General features: G+C 44.4%; 3 protein-coding genes across 5 annotated transcripts; 2 read left to right on the top strand and 1 right to left on the bottom strand.

The window, feature by feature from the left end:
- The first annotated feature begins 1101 nt into the window (after positions 1–1101).
- Positions 1102–6038, top strand: LOC135554260 (erythropoietin receptor-like). 2 transcript variants are annotated; one of them, XM_064986451.1, is made up of 8 exons: positions 1102–1398; positions 1763–1913; positions 2092–2258; positions 2362–2513; positions 2663–2819; positions 2963–3050; positions 3183–3270; positions 3375–6038. In XM_064986451.1, exons 1-8 carry the CDS (start codon positions 1299–1301, stop codon positions 4071–4073), a joined length of 1602 nt encoding a protein of 533 aa, XP_064842523.1. In that variant the 5' UTR covers positions 1102–1298; the 3' UTR covers positions 4074–6038. The 2 variants fall into 2 exon arrangements, with proteins under 2 accessions (XP_064842523.1, XP_064842524.1); XM_064986452.1 differs by having other exon boundaries at positions 1104–1398; positions 1763–1898.
- An 895-nt stretch (positions 6039–6933) lies between these two features.
- Positions 6934–8148, bottom strand: LOC135554261 (uncharacterized). Its single transcript, XM_064986453.1, has 2 exons — positions 7885–8148; positions 6934–7485 (listed from the first exon to the last, which is right to left on the bottom strand). Exons 1-2 carry the CDS (start codon positions 8146–8148, stop codon positions 6934–6936), a joined length of 816 nt encoding a protein of 271 aa, XP_064842525.1.
- Positions 8149–8269: 121 nt separating this feature from the next.
- Positions 8270–12897, top strand: LOC135554259 (zinc finger protein 653-like). Of its 2 annotated transcripts, none has more exons than XM_064986450.1 (10): positions 8270–8611; positions 8838–8875; positions 8984–9292; positions 9436–9707; positions 10102–10276; positions 10439–10529; positions 10671–10782; positions 10951–11065; positions 11481–11580; positions 11799–12897. In XM_064986450.1, exons 1-10 carry the CDS (start codon positions 8316–8318, stop codon positions 11974–11976), a joined length of 1686 nt encoding a protein of 561 aa, XP_064842522.1. In that variant the 5' UTR covers positions 8270–8315; the 3' UTR covers positions 11977–12897. The 2 variants fall into 2 exon arrangements, with proteins under 2 accessions (XP_064842522.1, XP_064842521.1); XM_064986449.1 differs by having other exon boundaries at positions 9436–9965.
- The last annotated feature ends 3410 nt before the right edge of the window (positions 12898–16307 follow it).

Below are 16307 nucleotides of genomic sequence, written 5' to 3'. Positions count from 1 at the left end.
CATTGGTTATATAGGAGGTTTGTTATACTATTAAGGGGGAACTATACTGTTGTGTCTTAATGTATAGTTGTTTTGTTCCAATTTAAGGCTCTCTGTTTGATGGAAAATCTTATTAGAAAAGGCATATACATTGAATGTGTTTATGAAAATAAAAAGACTTCATTACAAAATATAAAATCTTGAGTTGCCGTTTTATTGTGCAATCCTGATGCTAAATCGTTTAGATGATTAGAACTTGTGAAAGCACAACATCTATGCAGTCAAGCGGACAAAGGCTTGAGACCCATGCTCTATGTGGTTAGGTTAGTCTTTATGGTGATATCATTAATAATTTATGGCCTTACGTCCTACCTCCCTTCCCATTTGGATAAGAGGTGGGGGTGGGGGGGTTGTGGTGGTCTTTTTATCTAACGACACAGAAAACCACACTGCTGTGGTCCTCCTCAACAATAAGAGGTTTCCTGGTGCCCTTTCCTGTCACCTACCAGTTAACCACAGCCTTTGTGTCCTTTGCAGTTAATCTTCTTGCAATGTTTTGTAACCTTTTTATATTTTTACATCATACTGTAGTCTTCCATCATATACTGGTGCCTATCAGTGATCTTCCTTAGTGCCAAATGAGAAATCCTCCGCCTGAGCCCACTAAAGTCAAGTGATCTAGGCCAGGCTAAATTACATTCAAATGATGTAGGGTTGGGATGAGCCTAAACGCCCCCATGCTTATCACGGGACACTACCCCTTGCAATACAGATAACGCAGGTCGAGCTCAAAAACATGGGTGTAGGACAGAGATAAGAGACCGTTTACGCTGAGTTGTGAGTTCACTGGCTCCATGTGGGTTTTCAGTTTTTAGGCCTACACTATTACCTGTGTATGTCTGCCACGTGCCTCCTTTGTTCCTCACAACAAGGAACTTCAATTATGCATGGTGAAAAAATAGCCCACTACAACTAAATGCAGTTGTCTCCGAGGGTCCTTGTGGTTTGGTGGGACATATTGTTCCAAAGGAAGCATGTTGTAACCTTACTCTAGTCCCGCCCACAGACACGAGTGAAAATATTTTGTATGCTCCACCTCTACAGTTGGGTTTGAGTAAAAAGTAAACAGCTTGGCTTGTCACTCGCCCACACCTTATCTCCTGTGATGCACGCACAACTGTGTTGCACTATCCATAGTATCTCGGAGACAGACTGTCACGAAGCGAGATGGAGAAAACAGACGTTTGGAGCTGGTTGCCTACCAGTTATGCAGTACAACAGAACGCGTAGGCTGCTTTGTTCTCAGAGGAAACAAAAAGATGACAAATGATAACCTGAATAAGCTGTTGGCTTTTTGTGTATTATTTTGCGCTCAGAAAACATCCATCGTGCATGGTGCACAAGCTTTGGAAACTAAAGGTAGGACACATTTCCCCAAATAGCCTACTTGTTTTCGTCACCTTCTGTAACACAAGTGTTTACAATTACAACGCTTATTTTCAATCATGTTATATTTTGTATTTCCACAAAATATGTTTGATGTTTTAGATTTGGGTTAAGATAGAGAGGTTATCAATTGTCAAAGGTTTGTGTTTCCTCGCACAATTTGGTGAATTTAATAGCTGTTAAAAATAGTTATAATAATCACTAATCAGCAATCGTCATTCCTCTGGAGCTATTTGGAGACTAAGTCTTCACCTGTGTTTACTAAATTGTCAATACCAATAATGCCCCAACACACATTTACCTTGTGGACTAAGACTTCCCTCCCTTGTCCACACAGTGGCTCTGCTGCTCCACGTTGAGCCAGAGAATCCAAAGTGCTTTGCTGAAGGGATGTCTGACCTCACCTGCTTCTGGGAGGAGGATGAGGAAAGGGCTGGCTCTGCTGACCAATACTCATTCATATACACATACCAGTACGTCATGATCAGGCAAAGCGCTCCGTTAATAATTGCTGCTACGTTGTACCATATTCTCTCACCTTGTCTTGGTAGAAGGTTGCTACCTGCTATGAAGATGTGTTTTGAAGAATGATCACCTCAAATTTCCATTTAGCCTAGAAACGTTATACAAAGTGTAAACAATCCACATGTCTCTCCTCCTCTGCAGGAATGAGAACAGCAGTGAGTGTTCCGTAACTGCCCTACCAGCAGCAGGCGGCAAGAGGCTGTATTTTTGCAGGTTGTCCCAGACTCAATTATTTGTGCCCCTTGACATCCGGGTGTTTCGGGACGACCTGCTGATCCACAACCGCAGTCTCTTCATTGAACTTGTCTGTGAGTTATAGAGTTTTGGTTGTGGGTAACTTTTGGGAACTATTCCATTTGTTTTTTTCTCAGGATTTAGGAATGACATTTTCTTCTCATGTCTGTGTGTCAGTCCTGTTAGACCCGCCTGCCAATCTGACATTGATGAGTACAGGGACGCAGGGGCAGCTGAAGGCCAGCTGGCTGCCTCCCTCTCTCAAGTACATGGGTGACAGCATGATGTACGAGGTCAGCTACGCCATAGCATGGAGCCACATTGGAAAGGTATGAACAACACACACTCATATCAGAGGTAGAAGTTTTTTTTACCAGACAAGAGAAACGTTGGAAGTTCTTGTGAATAATGGTGTAGTTCCTTTCTTGGCCTTCGGCAGAGATGTGTCACTGACAATGCATTATCATCTCGTCTTCAGGTGGAGGAGGTGCAAGCCAGCTCTGAGCTCATCTTGCGTGGTCTACAGTCAGGCACTAAGTACAAGGTGCGCATTCGTGTCAAACTGGACGGCATCAGCTACAGCGGCTACTGGAGCTCCTGGACTGACCCGGTACTGATGGAAACAATGCCTGGTGGTAAGCTTCTTTCTCCTGCAGCAACATTCACAAAAATAATGTGCTTGTCTCGTGAGCTCAACATCTTTGTTCTATTTGTGAGGGATCCCTCCCTTGGATTTCATCCCTGGTGTAACCTTGTTGCTGTGCTATCTTATTTGCAGACTTGGACCCTCTCATCGTGTCCCTGAGTCTCATCATCTCTCTCGTCCTCACCCTGCTGTCTCTCCTTGTGCTCATGTCTCATCGCAGGTCAGTTACCATAAACAACAACTTTCCAAAGTTTTTAGTCTACCACTGTAATTACACTCTTTAGTGATCTCCTTTGTAGAGACATCCTCAGTGGTGTATTTATGGAATAAGGCTGTACAATATTGTCCTCAGGTTCCTGTTGAAGAAGATCTGGCCAATCATTCCCACCCCTGAAAGCAAGTTCCAAGGCCTCTTTAAGGTTTATGGCGGTGACTTTCAGGTGAGACCAATAAATCCAGTATTAGTCTTCGCATCCTTGGAATATGAAACTCGGTATGAAGTACCCTGTGCAGTGCTTATCTATATCCTTTGGTTTGTCAATAGGAGTGGTTGGGCCACAGCACTGGAGGCTTATGGTTGAGGCCAGCCTACTTCTACTCCGAGGAATTCCCTGCGCCACTAGAGGTGCTCTCAGAGGTTAGCCTTGGTCCCGCCTTACCCAGCTCCGCTTTGCCGCCCAAGGCCTCAGAGGCACTTGGTGAGGAGGATGAAGACGAGAAGCTAAAGAGGGTGGATTCTGCATTGGAGGGGTGGAGAGAAACCCCCCAGGAGCACCGGCCGATGGACCAGCTCCGGGCTATTCATCAGCACCCTGCACCCTGGACCCAGTCTTCTCTACTGGAGTCCCATGATGCCTATGTCACCCTCAATGCTCAGAACCACAGTGGGGAGGAGCCTCTGGATGACATATTGGAAGAAACCTTGCCCCTGCAGGTTCTCTTTGCCTCTGGAAGGACATCCTCTGAATCTCGATCAGACTTGGGCTCCTTCCAACAGAGCTCAGGATTGGGCCGCCTCTCGTCCCAGTCCAGTTTTGAGTACCCAAACCACACCTGGCCGCCCAAGGGCCCCGGGTACACCTACATGGCAGTGGCCGACTCAGGCGTCTCCATGGATTACAGTCCGATGAGCTCGAGTAAGATCGATGACATTGGGAAGGGAGTTATCTATACCAATGAGTACAAGAACGAGATCCCTGCACACAGAAGACCCATAGGTACGCCCATCCACTTTGCATTCTGAATTAAGGCTAAGCTATGTTACAGGCTATGAACTGAGGCTTAAAGGTCCAATGAATTTGAAATACAGTTGGGATGTTTGGCCAAGGCTTCTACATGGACTCCGTCTCCTTGTCAGTGGAATGTAAAAAGCCAGGGTGTAGGCTACTCTCATAACTATGACATAACAGGCACAGCAACATTTAAGCTCAAAGGCTTTGGTGAGGAAAAGTCAAAGGTATCCCTGACAAGGATTTCATCATTCTTTGGATGTCACAAGCTCATTCTCACAATATCCCTTTAATCAGAAGGCAGCTGTTTGAGAAATACATGACCAACTGAAACACTCTGAAGTTGATATTATACAACACATGTAATGTGTATATTCTAAGATCATTGGATCTTGTAGGTCAATTTATAAGGTTATTTTCTATATTTTTATTGGAATAACTAGATAATGTTGACACTTTCATTGTAAATATTGTGTTTGTCTATTGTACAAGAGTATCACTAAGATGTAGCCATGGTCTTAACATGAAGCTCCTGCGAGAATGAAGAGGTACTGTAGGATGTGCAGGAATGTGTTTAGGCAATGGGTCACATTTCAGTATGATGCTATTGTACACCTCTTGCTTGCAATGCTTAGATCAACAAAGGTTGTAAAAGTCATGATGGTTCCAGTGTATGAATGTTTGTATATTTGTCTAATTGTCACCTCATTGAATCTTACATATTATCATACATTTTGAGAAGCCATAATTGTTGAAACTGTAAATAATTCAAATTACATTTTTGGGGGGGTTTAAATAAACACCAGTTTGTTGAAAATTTAGGTAATTCCTCCCACCCAACAAACAAAAATTGTGATTTGGCTAAATGTATGAGTAGATTGAAAAAACATTGTCACATTTTAAGTTGTTCCATTGGTGAAAAAGAGTTGTTTACATCGGCACATGTGAATATGACAATTCAATGTGGTCGGGCAAGCATACTCAACTCTGACCCTACGAGGTCCGGAGCCGGCTGGTTTTCTGTTCTACCAGGTAATTAATTACACACACCTGGAGTCACAGGTGTAAATCGGTCCCTGACTCGAAGGGAACAATGAAAACATGCAGTTGAACTGGCTTTGAGGTCCAGAATTGAGATTGAGGGTGGTAGAGTATCGCAATATTTTTTTCATGGCAAAAAGGAAACACAAAGCAGATGAAACTCTTTGGTCCTTTAAAAACCTGCTGTATGTAAAATATTGTGCACAATAGCTTGGAAAATAAATACATGTGACTCTGGATGACAGCAAATAATTTGCTTCCAACATTAGGGCTGTTTTCCTAAAGAAGTGAAATCTGTTTCATGTTTTGTTTCTTTGCCAAGATAGTGGTATCGTCCCGTTCCTTAGAATGTGGACAGTAGTTGAGTAGCCTGGGCATTGGGGAAAAGGGTATTTGACGTCATAACAAATGAAGTTCACAACAATTTCCTTATATGAGTGACCTAGATCTTAGCATAATGAGATGAGGTTCTGATCTGTCCAGATAAGATGAGGAGCACAATCCCCTCACAGAACACAGTTATAGAACATAGACTAGTAAATAAGGGAAAATCTTTTAAAAACAACCAAAGTGAACATTTGTTTAGAAAAGGCTCCAATCAAACATGTTTATTTTTTGTTTACTAACATTTAACACTTAACTAGTTCCTCATTTTTCTATCTTTAAACCCTTCAGTTTTCAGTTATTTTCAGTGTTCATTAAACAAACTGGTGAATGTTTCCTGACATGTTCTGATAATACTGTGATGAACTTCTGACAATCCTTTCTGGAACTCAGTATCTCTTTATGGTCAACAAAAATGTCATTATAATGCTTGAAATATAACAAATCTTAATCGATTCTGATGCGCTTCCATATTAAATATCTTCAATGTTTTTTTTGTACTAATATGATTTAAAAATGTATGGCATTAAAGCAAATGTTATTGGTCACATACACATATTTAGCAGATGTTATTGCGGGTGTATCGAAATGCTTGTAAACTGATGTTCTTGTTGTCCTTTAGTTGAAAAAAACGTGGGGAGACATTCTAATTGCCCCTGATAGCTAATATCTATAGACGGGTTGGTTGTTTAGCAATAAAACCAACGGGTGCACAACTATGTGGCAAAATCGACGGGGTTGGCTTAGATTGTTGACAACATGTACACTATATTTCATCTCCAATGTTTATTGAAATCATAAAGGTTGTACAATGAGCACTTGTCTCAAATACATAGTTACAGTTGGTGGTTAGCTAGCTAATGTTTGCCATATTAGCTTAGACGTGACATCAGTCAAAACAATACATGGTATCAAGAACAAGATAAAACCCGCTGAAACTAGCCACTTGGCAGTTTGTCATTGTTGTTAGCTATCTGGCCATCCAGAATGACAACACACAGCCTTCTGCCCCATTGAAGAGTGCACATCGTTTTTGTGATGTTCTCTGCTGTCCCGTCTATAACATCAGCCTAATCTTCCCTCTACAAATTATTTTAGAAAGCGCCACAAGCACAACAGTTAGACAGAAAAGTAATGTGAATTGAATGGTTGAATGTGAAATCACATTGTGTAGGAGAGAAGACAACAGGGCAAGGGAGGAGAACAGACTCAAATTATATTGTGCCAGAGCAGTCAGGAACAGTACAATTCCGTCAGAGTGGTTTAATTCACATAAAAACCTTGCTGAAAACTTTTGTATACACTAGTGAAAACCATTTTGTACAATGGGGAAAAAAAACTGTTCCCCTTGCATCTGTCTTTGGGAATGCAATTGTTAAATATAAGTATATATGTTTTTTGCATGTCTTTTATTTCTTCCTTGTCCACTAGTAAGTCATTTAATAGATTTCAAACCATTGTAAACTCCATTGAGCGATTGGGGCAAATTACCAGACGCCATTCTCGTGCCAGACTTGAGTCCTCCTCATCCTTAGCAATAGGGTCTTCTGTGATCCCAGCACCAGAGAGGTAAACATGCCACGTGTCCCGTGGTCCTGCTACAGCAGGGGCAGAGTTCCAGTCCTGGTCCAAGGTACACCTAACCTGAAAGTAGCGGTCTAACACTGAGAGGACAGGGTCTGAGGAGTCCCCACCAGCATGCCCTTCCCACTCGGACTGGAACGAGGCTATGACCCGACAGGGGGCCAGACTAGCGGTTCTCTCTTCCAAGGTCTGTGAGAGAAATGCAGCCGTGTCATACAGTAGAGCAGAGATGTGTGCAGCAGAGGACTGCTCCGCCTGCTGAAGGCCACCACTCACCCCAGGCCCGCGCAGGTAGCCCTCCAGTCCGTCCACGATGATCAGCGACGTAGGGGCAGCAGATCCAGAGGCTGATTCATGCAAAGAGGCCACATCCTGAAGCAAATCTTCCAAGGACCTGGGGTATGAAAACGTGATTTTCTGCAATAAATTCATGCCAATAATCAGAACAGTTTGTTTAGGACTTTTCCGGAAAACATTTTCTCCCTCTGATTTTTAGGGAGGACTTGGCCGTGGGCCCATCAGACATGTTTTGTGCTGATAAGTGATGCACATCTCTGTGACTGATTGGGGGTGCTTAGGACATACACATGTATAATTAACTTGCTACATCTTCCAATTGAACATGGCACAAAATAAAAGTGCTTGATGTCATAAGACATTGTTAGGTCAGTGGGCTGACCAATGATTTCAATAGGGAGTGTGGTACTGTGTGTTATGTTATGTCATGTTTATCAAGGTAGTGCCAAATAACACAGATGCTGGAAGCTAGTTGGGTAGTTGTTATTAAGGCCTAGTAGTATGTAAATAGCTAATTACCTTCAAATTGTCGGGGCTCAGGTTGGACATGGATTCGTGTAATGATCCTGGAAGGCTCTGAATTTGAACCTGAGTGAAAAATGAGACTTTGAGCCCCAATTCAGAGGCAGCAGTCACCGCCGCAAGTAGCAGCAACGAACGGTTGACGCTACAGTCTCCGACCACCAAAGTACTGCATTTTGATGGTGCGATGATTTTGAAATCCTTCGTTTTTCCATTGTGTTGGATAAATGTCCTAAAGACATGCGTCAAAATATCGGCCATATCTTTCTATGGCTATCTATGTACATGTATGAACTTGGTTTATCGTTGATAAAACGTTCTGCTCAATGCGTGTTCTGCAAAGAACATTTTTGTTTCCCGCCAAGTGGTGTCACTTCCTGTAAGACAACTTCCGCTAGGAATGACAACAACAGACAGCTGTTGTCAAGATGGCGGATGGCTATGGAGGAGAAGAGGGTCCCCTGGACGCTGAAGAAGCTGGGGATCAAATAAAATCAATTTTGAGGCGTTGTAGAGGCCGCCCCAGGCTCACGGATTCTGACCGAGCACAAAGACGCCTCGAGTCCCGCAAGAAGTATGATGTCAGGCGAGTTTATCTTGGAGAATCTCACAAGGTTTGGAGTGAGCTTCGCCGGCGAACGAGTTTGAGTGACGCTGGACTTGCCGAGTACCTAATCCTGCTCAACTCCACGTACGGGATGAGATACCAGCAAAAATACGGAGGGTGTGTTTACTGATAATACATAAAATCAGAATATAAAGCTAGATAGTAACTAATATTGTTTAGCTAGCTTATCCCCTCTCTCGTCCTCTGTTAAATGTGAGTCCCTTCCCCAGGCCACCTCCTTCAATCAATTGGGTTAGCTAGCTCGGGCTATCAGCTCAATAGTGCTTAACGTTAACACAGTATCCTCATGCAATAACGTCATATTTATATTCCTGGCCGCTAGGAAGACAACCCCAGAAGTCTGTACAAAACTGAAGAGAGGTAAGAAAGAACAATGCAGTGTATCCACTTAACCATGAAGAAAAGTATCCCTACATGAGGGATTGATTGATTACATTTATGTCACTGTTGATACTTATTTTCTTATAGGGAAAAATGGGAGAGTGTCTAGCCTTTGTAGCATGGTGACCTGGTACCAGGATCACTCTCAGACCTGTCCACATGAACCGCAGCTCAGAGCTCTGGAACCCCAACCTGGATTCTCCACCTCTGCTATTTGGCAGTGTGATGCTGACCATTCATTTGTGCAGCACCTCTCCTCGCCACCAAGAGGGGTCAGTGAGCCTGAGATGGAGACAGAGACGGAGGAGGAAGTTGATAGTGACACAAGGACAGAGGATACCAGAGGAATCATGACCAGGAGGAGGAGAGAGACAGATGCCCACATACAGCTCACTGGTAAGAGATACAGAACATTCAGATACTAATTTGGCTTTTAATTGCTCTGGGTCACATGTAATTGTATGGGAACCACTCATTTGACATAAACAGGGTAACTTGTATTTAAATGCATCCGTATTCTGTAACCTTCTCTTTCCTAGATGCAGGAGGGGATTTGGAAGTGGCCGGAGCCCCTGTGACTATGGATCAGGTGGAGCAGGCCACAGCTCTCAGCCAGCTCCCAGGGACGGAGGCCCCATCCAAAGACACTCCACTAATGGAGCATCTCTCTGAGAATCAGTCTGTCTGGGAGATGGAGGTGGTGATGGAGGCAGGCAAACAGCAAGCCCAGGAGTCTGACGAGGAGGAGACCGGTTACACTGCTGTAGGGGAGGACATCAACCCAGAGGCGGAGGACCTGAGAAGAGATGGAGTGGGTACATCACAAGATGGCTTTGAGTGTGTTGTAGTGACCGCATCCTTAACTGACAGACTGGACAAATCCAATGAGCAGGACACCACACAGACAATGGGTGACATAGTTTGTGTAGACACTCAGACCATCCTCCATCCAGTCCCAGCCTCTATGCAGGTGCCTGGGCAAGGGGAGCTATTTGATTCTCAGACACTACAGAATGTGGGGACCACCTGTGAGATACCAGACCAGCGAGAAACTCTGGATGGTTCTCAGGTTAAGAAAAATACTCATTAGTCATTTGTCTTGGAATTTTATCACAATCAAGTATTTGTCATCCCTGAAAGCACTGCCTTTATATAGTAATATTAACATGTAGCCTATCCTATGTCCCTCTCCCTGTCATTTGTAGCTGATCATCATCACTGGCCCCAGCTACGAGGCTTTGGCATCCGAGGGCATCCAGCTCAACATGGGGGGTGGAGACGTGGAGGAGGTCACCTGCACTGTCATAGAGGGCGTGGCTTACAACCAAATGTGCCAGTCAGTGGCAGACTTTAGGACGACAGAGGAAGAATCCATCACAGGTACTGCTGGCACAGAGTATTTTAGCCTTTGCTTACACCAACAGACAATGCATTAGAATATGCTGTAATTGTTGTATATGCTGATTTAATGGATACTGACATTGACAAAAATCAATGATGAATAGCTTGCTATTCCAATGGTTTGAGATATTTTTCTCTCAGGCCTGAGTGACAAGGACCTGCTCCAGCCCAGTGTTGAATCTCATGGCTTGGAGACCACCTGTGAAAGGGAGCTACAGAGAGGCCTAAGCAGGTGAGTGGCCAGCATGGAGAATTATGGGGATCATATCTGTAGAGACAAACTTAGATGGACATGCCATTTACATTCCCATCTTGACTTCCTCAGAGCACTTCTGTAGACAAACCACGGGCATCACTCCCTTTTCTATTTCAGATGTAGAAGGAGCAGACGAGGTCCTGTCATCGAGGCAGACGGAATGCTCAAGATGTTCCACTGTCCGTATGAAGGCTGTAGTCAAGTCTATGTAGCCATCAGCAGCTTTCAGGTAAATAGGCCCCTTTAGGCACTACACTTCAGCTTTTGCCTTGAGTTGGAACACCTTGACCTTGTTGTGCCATCAAGTTACGAATAAAGATAATAAAAATGCACACATGTTGCTGTAACTACCATTTCATGCTGTGATTCATAATATGTTTTTTTATGTTCCCTGCAGAACCATGTGAATCTGGTTCACAGGAAGGGGAGGACCAAGGTGTGCCCCCACCCCGGCTGTGGCAAGAAGTTCTATCTGTCCAATCACCTGCATCGCCACATGATCATCCACTCAGGTGGGCACAAACAACTCTAAATCTGGGCTATACTGATATACTGTACAGTGGCGCTTGAGCTAGTAATAATGTGTTCATATTTATCCTGCTATGATATGTACTATATAATGCAGCTTTGAATGTCAACCCATCTCTAAAGCTAATGGTTTTGAGCGTATGGAACTTTACTGGGTGATGCTTCTCATCTAACCGTGCTGCCCGTGAAATGATTGCTGACCTGGTTGTAAAATCACCCAACTTTACACTGGTCTGTTTATTTAGTCAATATTTTCTTAACTCATTTTCTTGAACTGCATTGTTGGTTAAGGGCCTGTAAGTAAGTATTCCATAGTAAGGGCTACTACACCTGTTGTATTCGGCGCATGTGACAAATAAAATTTGATTTGATTAGAATTTTTCGTCAAACTTTGTGTAGGAGTCCGAGACTTCATCTGTGAAACATGTGGGAAATCGTTCAAACGGAAGAATCACTTGGAGGTTCACCGGCGCACGCACACAGGAGAGACGCCCCTTCAGTGAGTGAAACACTTTGGTCTCTCAAGTTTTTACACCCAGACGGTTTATTTCATTTTCTCTACACATTTTATATTTTGGTTTTGTACAATATATGCAATTGTGTCTCACAAACAGAAATGACTACATTGCACTCCTAAAAACACTTTCTGCAGATTAGAATCATCCTACATTTTCCTTTATCTCGTCTCCCTCCTCAACCCCTCTACCTCTTCTGCAGGTGTGAGATCTGTGGGTACCAGTGTCGCCAGCGAGCATCTCTCAACTGGCACATGAAGAAACACACCCCCGAGGCCCACTACAACTTCACCTGCGAACACTGTGGCAAGAGGTTTGAAAAGCTTGACAGTGTTAAGTTCCACAAGTTAAAGAGCCACCCAGACAAACAGGCAACATAAGGCGCAGTGCGGCTGGAATGTGCACTAAATATCAACTGGTCAGGGTCAGACCAGAAAGGGACTGAATCTGTCGACACAGAGAAGAAGAGTGCCCGTAGAGACGGGTATGCCCTTTTGGGGAAAGAGCAGCTCTTTTGAATGAACGTTGCTTAGACTCTCTCACTATAATGGACTTTAGAACCTGCTCTCAAAGCTGTGCTGGACACAGCCTAGCTGTTGATATTGTACATTTCAGCACAGTTGTTTACATAATGTGCTGTACGCCTCTAAACCATACTGTCTCTATACCATATTATTAACATATCCATAGATTCTCTCTTTTTTATTCTTTTTTATACGCTTGTCATCCACAGTTGTAATGTACTTGTTTGGAAAAAATGTTTTTGTTGTTGTTAATTCTTGTGTTCTCACGTCAGTACATGAACTGATGCCTACTGGTAAAATGCCAAAACTAACAACTTACATATTCATGGGGAAATGATAATGACATCTTGAGTAGTAATTGTAACAATGTGCATATGGATGTAAAGGACATGTCAGTGGATTCAGAAAGAAGAGTTGTGTTGTCACACAAGTGGGCTGCCTTCATTGAAATAGACAATTGGTCATTTTTGTCATTGACCTGACCAAGGAGTAGTCTTTTTGTGTGAAAGTCTTGCATTATCTTTCAGGTCTGTCTGTTGAACTGTGTGTCTATGAACAGAGTGGTGTTGTATTGTGTACTAAAATGGCAAATGTAGTTTTTGAAAACCTTTTTTTCTAAAGATCCAAAGCAGAATCGCTAATTTATAGTTATTTTCCTGTTTTCTGTATTACTGAAATGATCAATGTAAAATATGTGAATATGACCCAAATAGACTACATATTTATGGAAGAGACATTTGTTTGAGACAAATGTAAAATAAAAAAATGAGTATTGTATTGGAGTTTGGGATTGTCTGATGTGGCAAGGAAAGGCATAATGTGAGTGTCACTGACACACAAGGAACTGGCAAACATATTTTCAGTGGATGGTGGGATGAATATAAGACACATTAGGTATGTCACCAATGGCTGGCATGACAAATGTTCTAAATAATTTCATTGAGTAAGTCAAGGTACTTGAATGCTAATGCTCTAATCTGATCATTAGACTTGAGCTAAAATCATATACTCACCACAATACTGTATTAAACTAACTGTCCAGTGTTTCCATATTTCTATTAAATATGTCCTACAGGGTAATTAATTACATTATAAGTTAAATAGTTTTACTTCAATTTCTTTTAAGTATATTCAAAAGCAGCTTTTCTGTGTTGGAATGACATCACCCTCTGAGGAAATACAAGCATTTTTGAAACGTTTGAGATACAAGTTTGAGGTAGGTTTTATTTAAGTATAGGATGAGTCAATGTTATTTGGGTATGAGCTAATAGAATATTAACTTCTAAAAGTTAGATTTTCAATGGACAGTTACTGTTGAAAAGTAGATAAGCCGTGAAATGGTCAATTCACAGAAGCTTGCGACTCCGTAAGGTTCTGTTTCAAGAGGGAGGGATCCTTAGATCAAATCAAATTTTATTTGTCACATACACATGGTTAGCAGATGTTAATGCAAGTGTAGCGAAATGCTTGTGCTTCTAGTTTCGACAATGCAGTAATATCCAACGAGTAATCTAACCTAACAATTTCACAACAACTACCTTATACACACAAGTGTAAAGGAATGAAGAATATGTACATACAAATATATGAATGAGTGATGGTACAGAACGGCATAGGCAAGATGCAGTAGATGGTATCGAGTACAGTATATACATATGAGATGAGTAATGTAGGGTATGTAAACAAATAAAAGTGGTATTGTTTAAAGTGGCTAGTGATACATGTATTACATCAAGATGGCAAGATGCAGTAGATGGTATAGAGTACAGTATATACATACGAGATGGGTAATGTAGTGCTGCTGCGCCTTCTTCACCACGCTGTCTGTGTGGGTGGACCAATTCAGTTTGTCCGTGATGTGCACGCCGAGGAACTGAAAAGTTACTACCCTCTCCACTACTGTCCCGTCGATGTGGGGGGGCGGGGGGGAGGGGGGGGTGCTCCCTCTGCTGTTTCCTGAAGTCCACAATCATCTCCTTTGTTTTGTTGATGTGTGAGGTTATTTTCCTGACACCACACTCTGAGGGCCCTCACCTCCCCCCTGTAGGCTCTCATCGTTGTTGGTAATCAAGCCTACCACTGTAGTTCGTCTGGAAACTTGATGATAGAGTTGGAGGCGTGCATGGCCACGCAGTCGTGGGTGAACAGGGAGTACAGGAGAGGGCTCAGAATGCACCCTTGTGGAGCCCCAGTGTTGAGGATCAGCGGGGTGGAGATGTTGTTACCTACCCTCACCACCTGGGGGCGGCCCGTCAGGAAGTCCAGTACCCAGTTGCACAGGGCGGGTTCGAGACCCAGGGTCTCGAGCTTGATGACGAGTTTGGAGGGTACTATGGTGTTAAATGCTGAGCTGTTGTCGATGAACAGCATTCTCACATATTCCACATGTCTAGATGGGTTAGGGCAGTGTGGTTGCGATTGCGTCATCTGTGGACCTATTGGGGCGGTAAGAAAATTGGAGTGGGTCTAGGGTGTCAGGTAGGGTGGAGGTGATATGGTCCTTGACTAGTCTCTCAAAGCACTTCATGATGATGGAAGTGAGTGCCATTTAGCTCAGTTACATTTAGTCATTTAGCTCAGTTACCTTAGCTTTCTTGGGAACAGGAACAATGCTGGCCATCTTGAAGCATGTGGGAACAGCAGACTGGGATAAGGATTGATTGAATATGTCTGTAAACACACCAGCCAGCTGGTCTGCGCATGCTCTGGGGACGCAGCTGGGGATGCCGTCTGGGCCTGCAGCCTTACGAGGGTTAACACGTTTAAATATTTTACTCACGTTGGCTGCAGTGAAGGAGAGTCCGCAGGTTTTGGTAGCGGGCCGTGTCAGTGGCACTGTACTGTCCTCAAAGCGAGCAAAGAAGTTGTTTAGTCTGTCTGGGAGCAAGACATCCTGGTCCGCGACGGGGCTGGTTTTCTTTTTGTAATCCATGATGGACAGTAAACCCTGTGTCATGACTCCCACCGAAGGTGGCTCCTCTTCCTGTTCGGGCGGCGCTCGCAGTCGCCAATCCCTTTTCCCTTTTCTGTTGGTTTTGTAATATTGGTTACACCTGTTACTTGTTTAGATTTTAGTTGGGCTATTTAAGGTGTTAGTTGGTCTGTTCGTGTTTGTGGTTGTGCGATTTTCTTGTTTTTCTCCAGACTGGTTGGGTCCTGTTTTTGGGCCGGTCTTTGTTATGCACCTGGTGTTTTGGCGCGACAGTTTTCCTGCGCTGGAATAAAAAGCAATTGTCCTTTACCCTCTGTTCCCTGCGCCTGACTCCGCACCCACTACTCATAGAAGTGCGTTACAGAAGCCCGCACCACCATGGAGTCAGCAGGAGCAGCGGCCACCCTCCTTCTATCTATGGAGGAGCGCGTCCTCCATCATACGGCCATCCTCCATTGGATTGGGTCGGCGATGGACCAAATGATGGAGAGAATGGACCGATGGGTGAGGAGTGGTCTGCCTACCTCGCCTCCAGATCCGACGACTCCACCCACTCTTCCGGCAGGGTCCGGCCCCAGCGTACTTTGTCTCGCGCCCCCGAGGGAGCACGTTGGAGTGGCGGCTGGGTGCCAGGGATTTTTGCTCCAGCCTGAGCTGTACCTGGCTACCGCGAGGCCGACTCCCTCGGGTGAAGAGAGTGTGAGCATCCTTGTCTCCTGCCTGACGGGCCGATCCCTGGAGTGGGCCAACGCAGATTGGAATGGCCCAGACTCGGCTAGGAACCACTACCCAGAGTTCACCCGCCATTTCCGGGCCATGTTCGACCACCATCCGACTTCGCGCTGGAGTTCCGGACATTGGCTGCTGGGGCTGGGTGGAATAACAGGGCCCTGATGGACCACTACCGGTGTAGCCTCCGGGAGGACGTACGCAGGGAGCTAGCTTGTCAGGACGCCACTCTCTCCCTCGATGAACTCATAAACATGTCGATCCGACTGGACAATCTGCGAGCTGCCCGCGGGCGTTCAGAAAGGGTTCTGTCAGTTCCACCTCCTGGCCCTCCCGCTCCCATACCTATGGAGTTAGGGGGGGCCGTATCGAGGGGTATCGGAGGATGCTCCTCCTGCGCCAGCTGTGGTCAGAGAGGACACACTTCCGACCGGTGCTGGAGGAGCTCGTCTGGGAGTCGAGAGGGCAGGCAGAACACTTCTCGGTCACCCCAGGTGAGTCAGCACCAAACTCACCCAGAGCTCCC

The sequence above is a fragment of the Oncorhynchus masou genome, chromosome 14, assembly GCF_036934945.1.
Source record: "Oncorhynchus masou masou isolate Uvic2021 chromosome 14, UVic_Omas_1.1, whole genome shotgun sequence".
NCBI lineage: Eukaryota > Metazoa > Chordata > Actinopteri > Salmoniformes > Salmonidae > Oncorhynchus > Oncorhynchus masou.
This window is presented reverse-complemented; position numbering and strand designations above follow the sequence as displayed.

Excerpts from the sequence above, each read along its gene's own strand:
- LOC135554260 (XM_064986451.1), top strand. The coding sequence starts at position 1,299 with ATGACAAATGATAACCTGAATAAGCTGTTGGCTTTTTGTGTATTATTT. Across the intron at positions 2,259-2,361 it reads TCTCTTCATTGAACTTGTCT|TCCTGTTAGACCCGCCTGCC; the intron begins GTGAGTTATAGA and ends TCTGTGTGTCAG. Across the intron at positions 3,271-3,374 it reads TTTATGGCGGTGACTTTCAG|GAGTGGTTGGGCCACAGCAC; the intron begins GTGAGACCAATA and ends GTTTGTCAATAG.
- LOC135554261 (XM_064986453.1), bottom strand. The coding sequence starts at position 8,148 with ATGGCCGATATTTTGACGCATGTCTTTAGGACATTTATCCAACACAAT. Across the intron at positions 7,486-7,884 it reads TGAGCCCCGACAATTTGAAG|AAAATCACGTTTTCATACCC; the intron begins GTAATTAGCTAT and ends AATTTATTGCAG.
- LOC135554259 (XM_064986449.1), top strand. The coding sequence starts at position 8,316 with ATGGCGGATGGCTATGGAGGAGAAGAGGGTCCCCTGGACGCTGAAGAA. Across the intron at positions 10,277-10,438 it reads AGAGGAAGAATCCATCACAG|GCCTGAGTGACAAGGACCTG; the intron begins GTACTGCTGGCA and ends TTTTTCTCTCAG. Across the intron at positions 11,066-11,480 it reads CCACATGATCATCCACTCAG|GAGTCCGAGACTTCATCTGT; the intron begins GTGGGCACAAAC and ends AACTTTGTGTAG.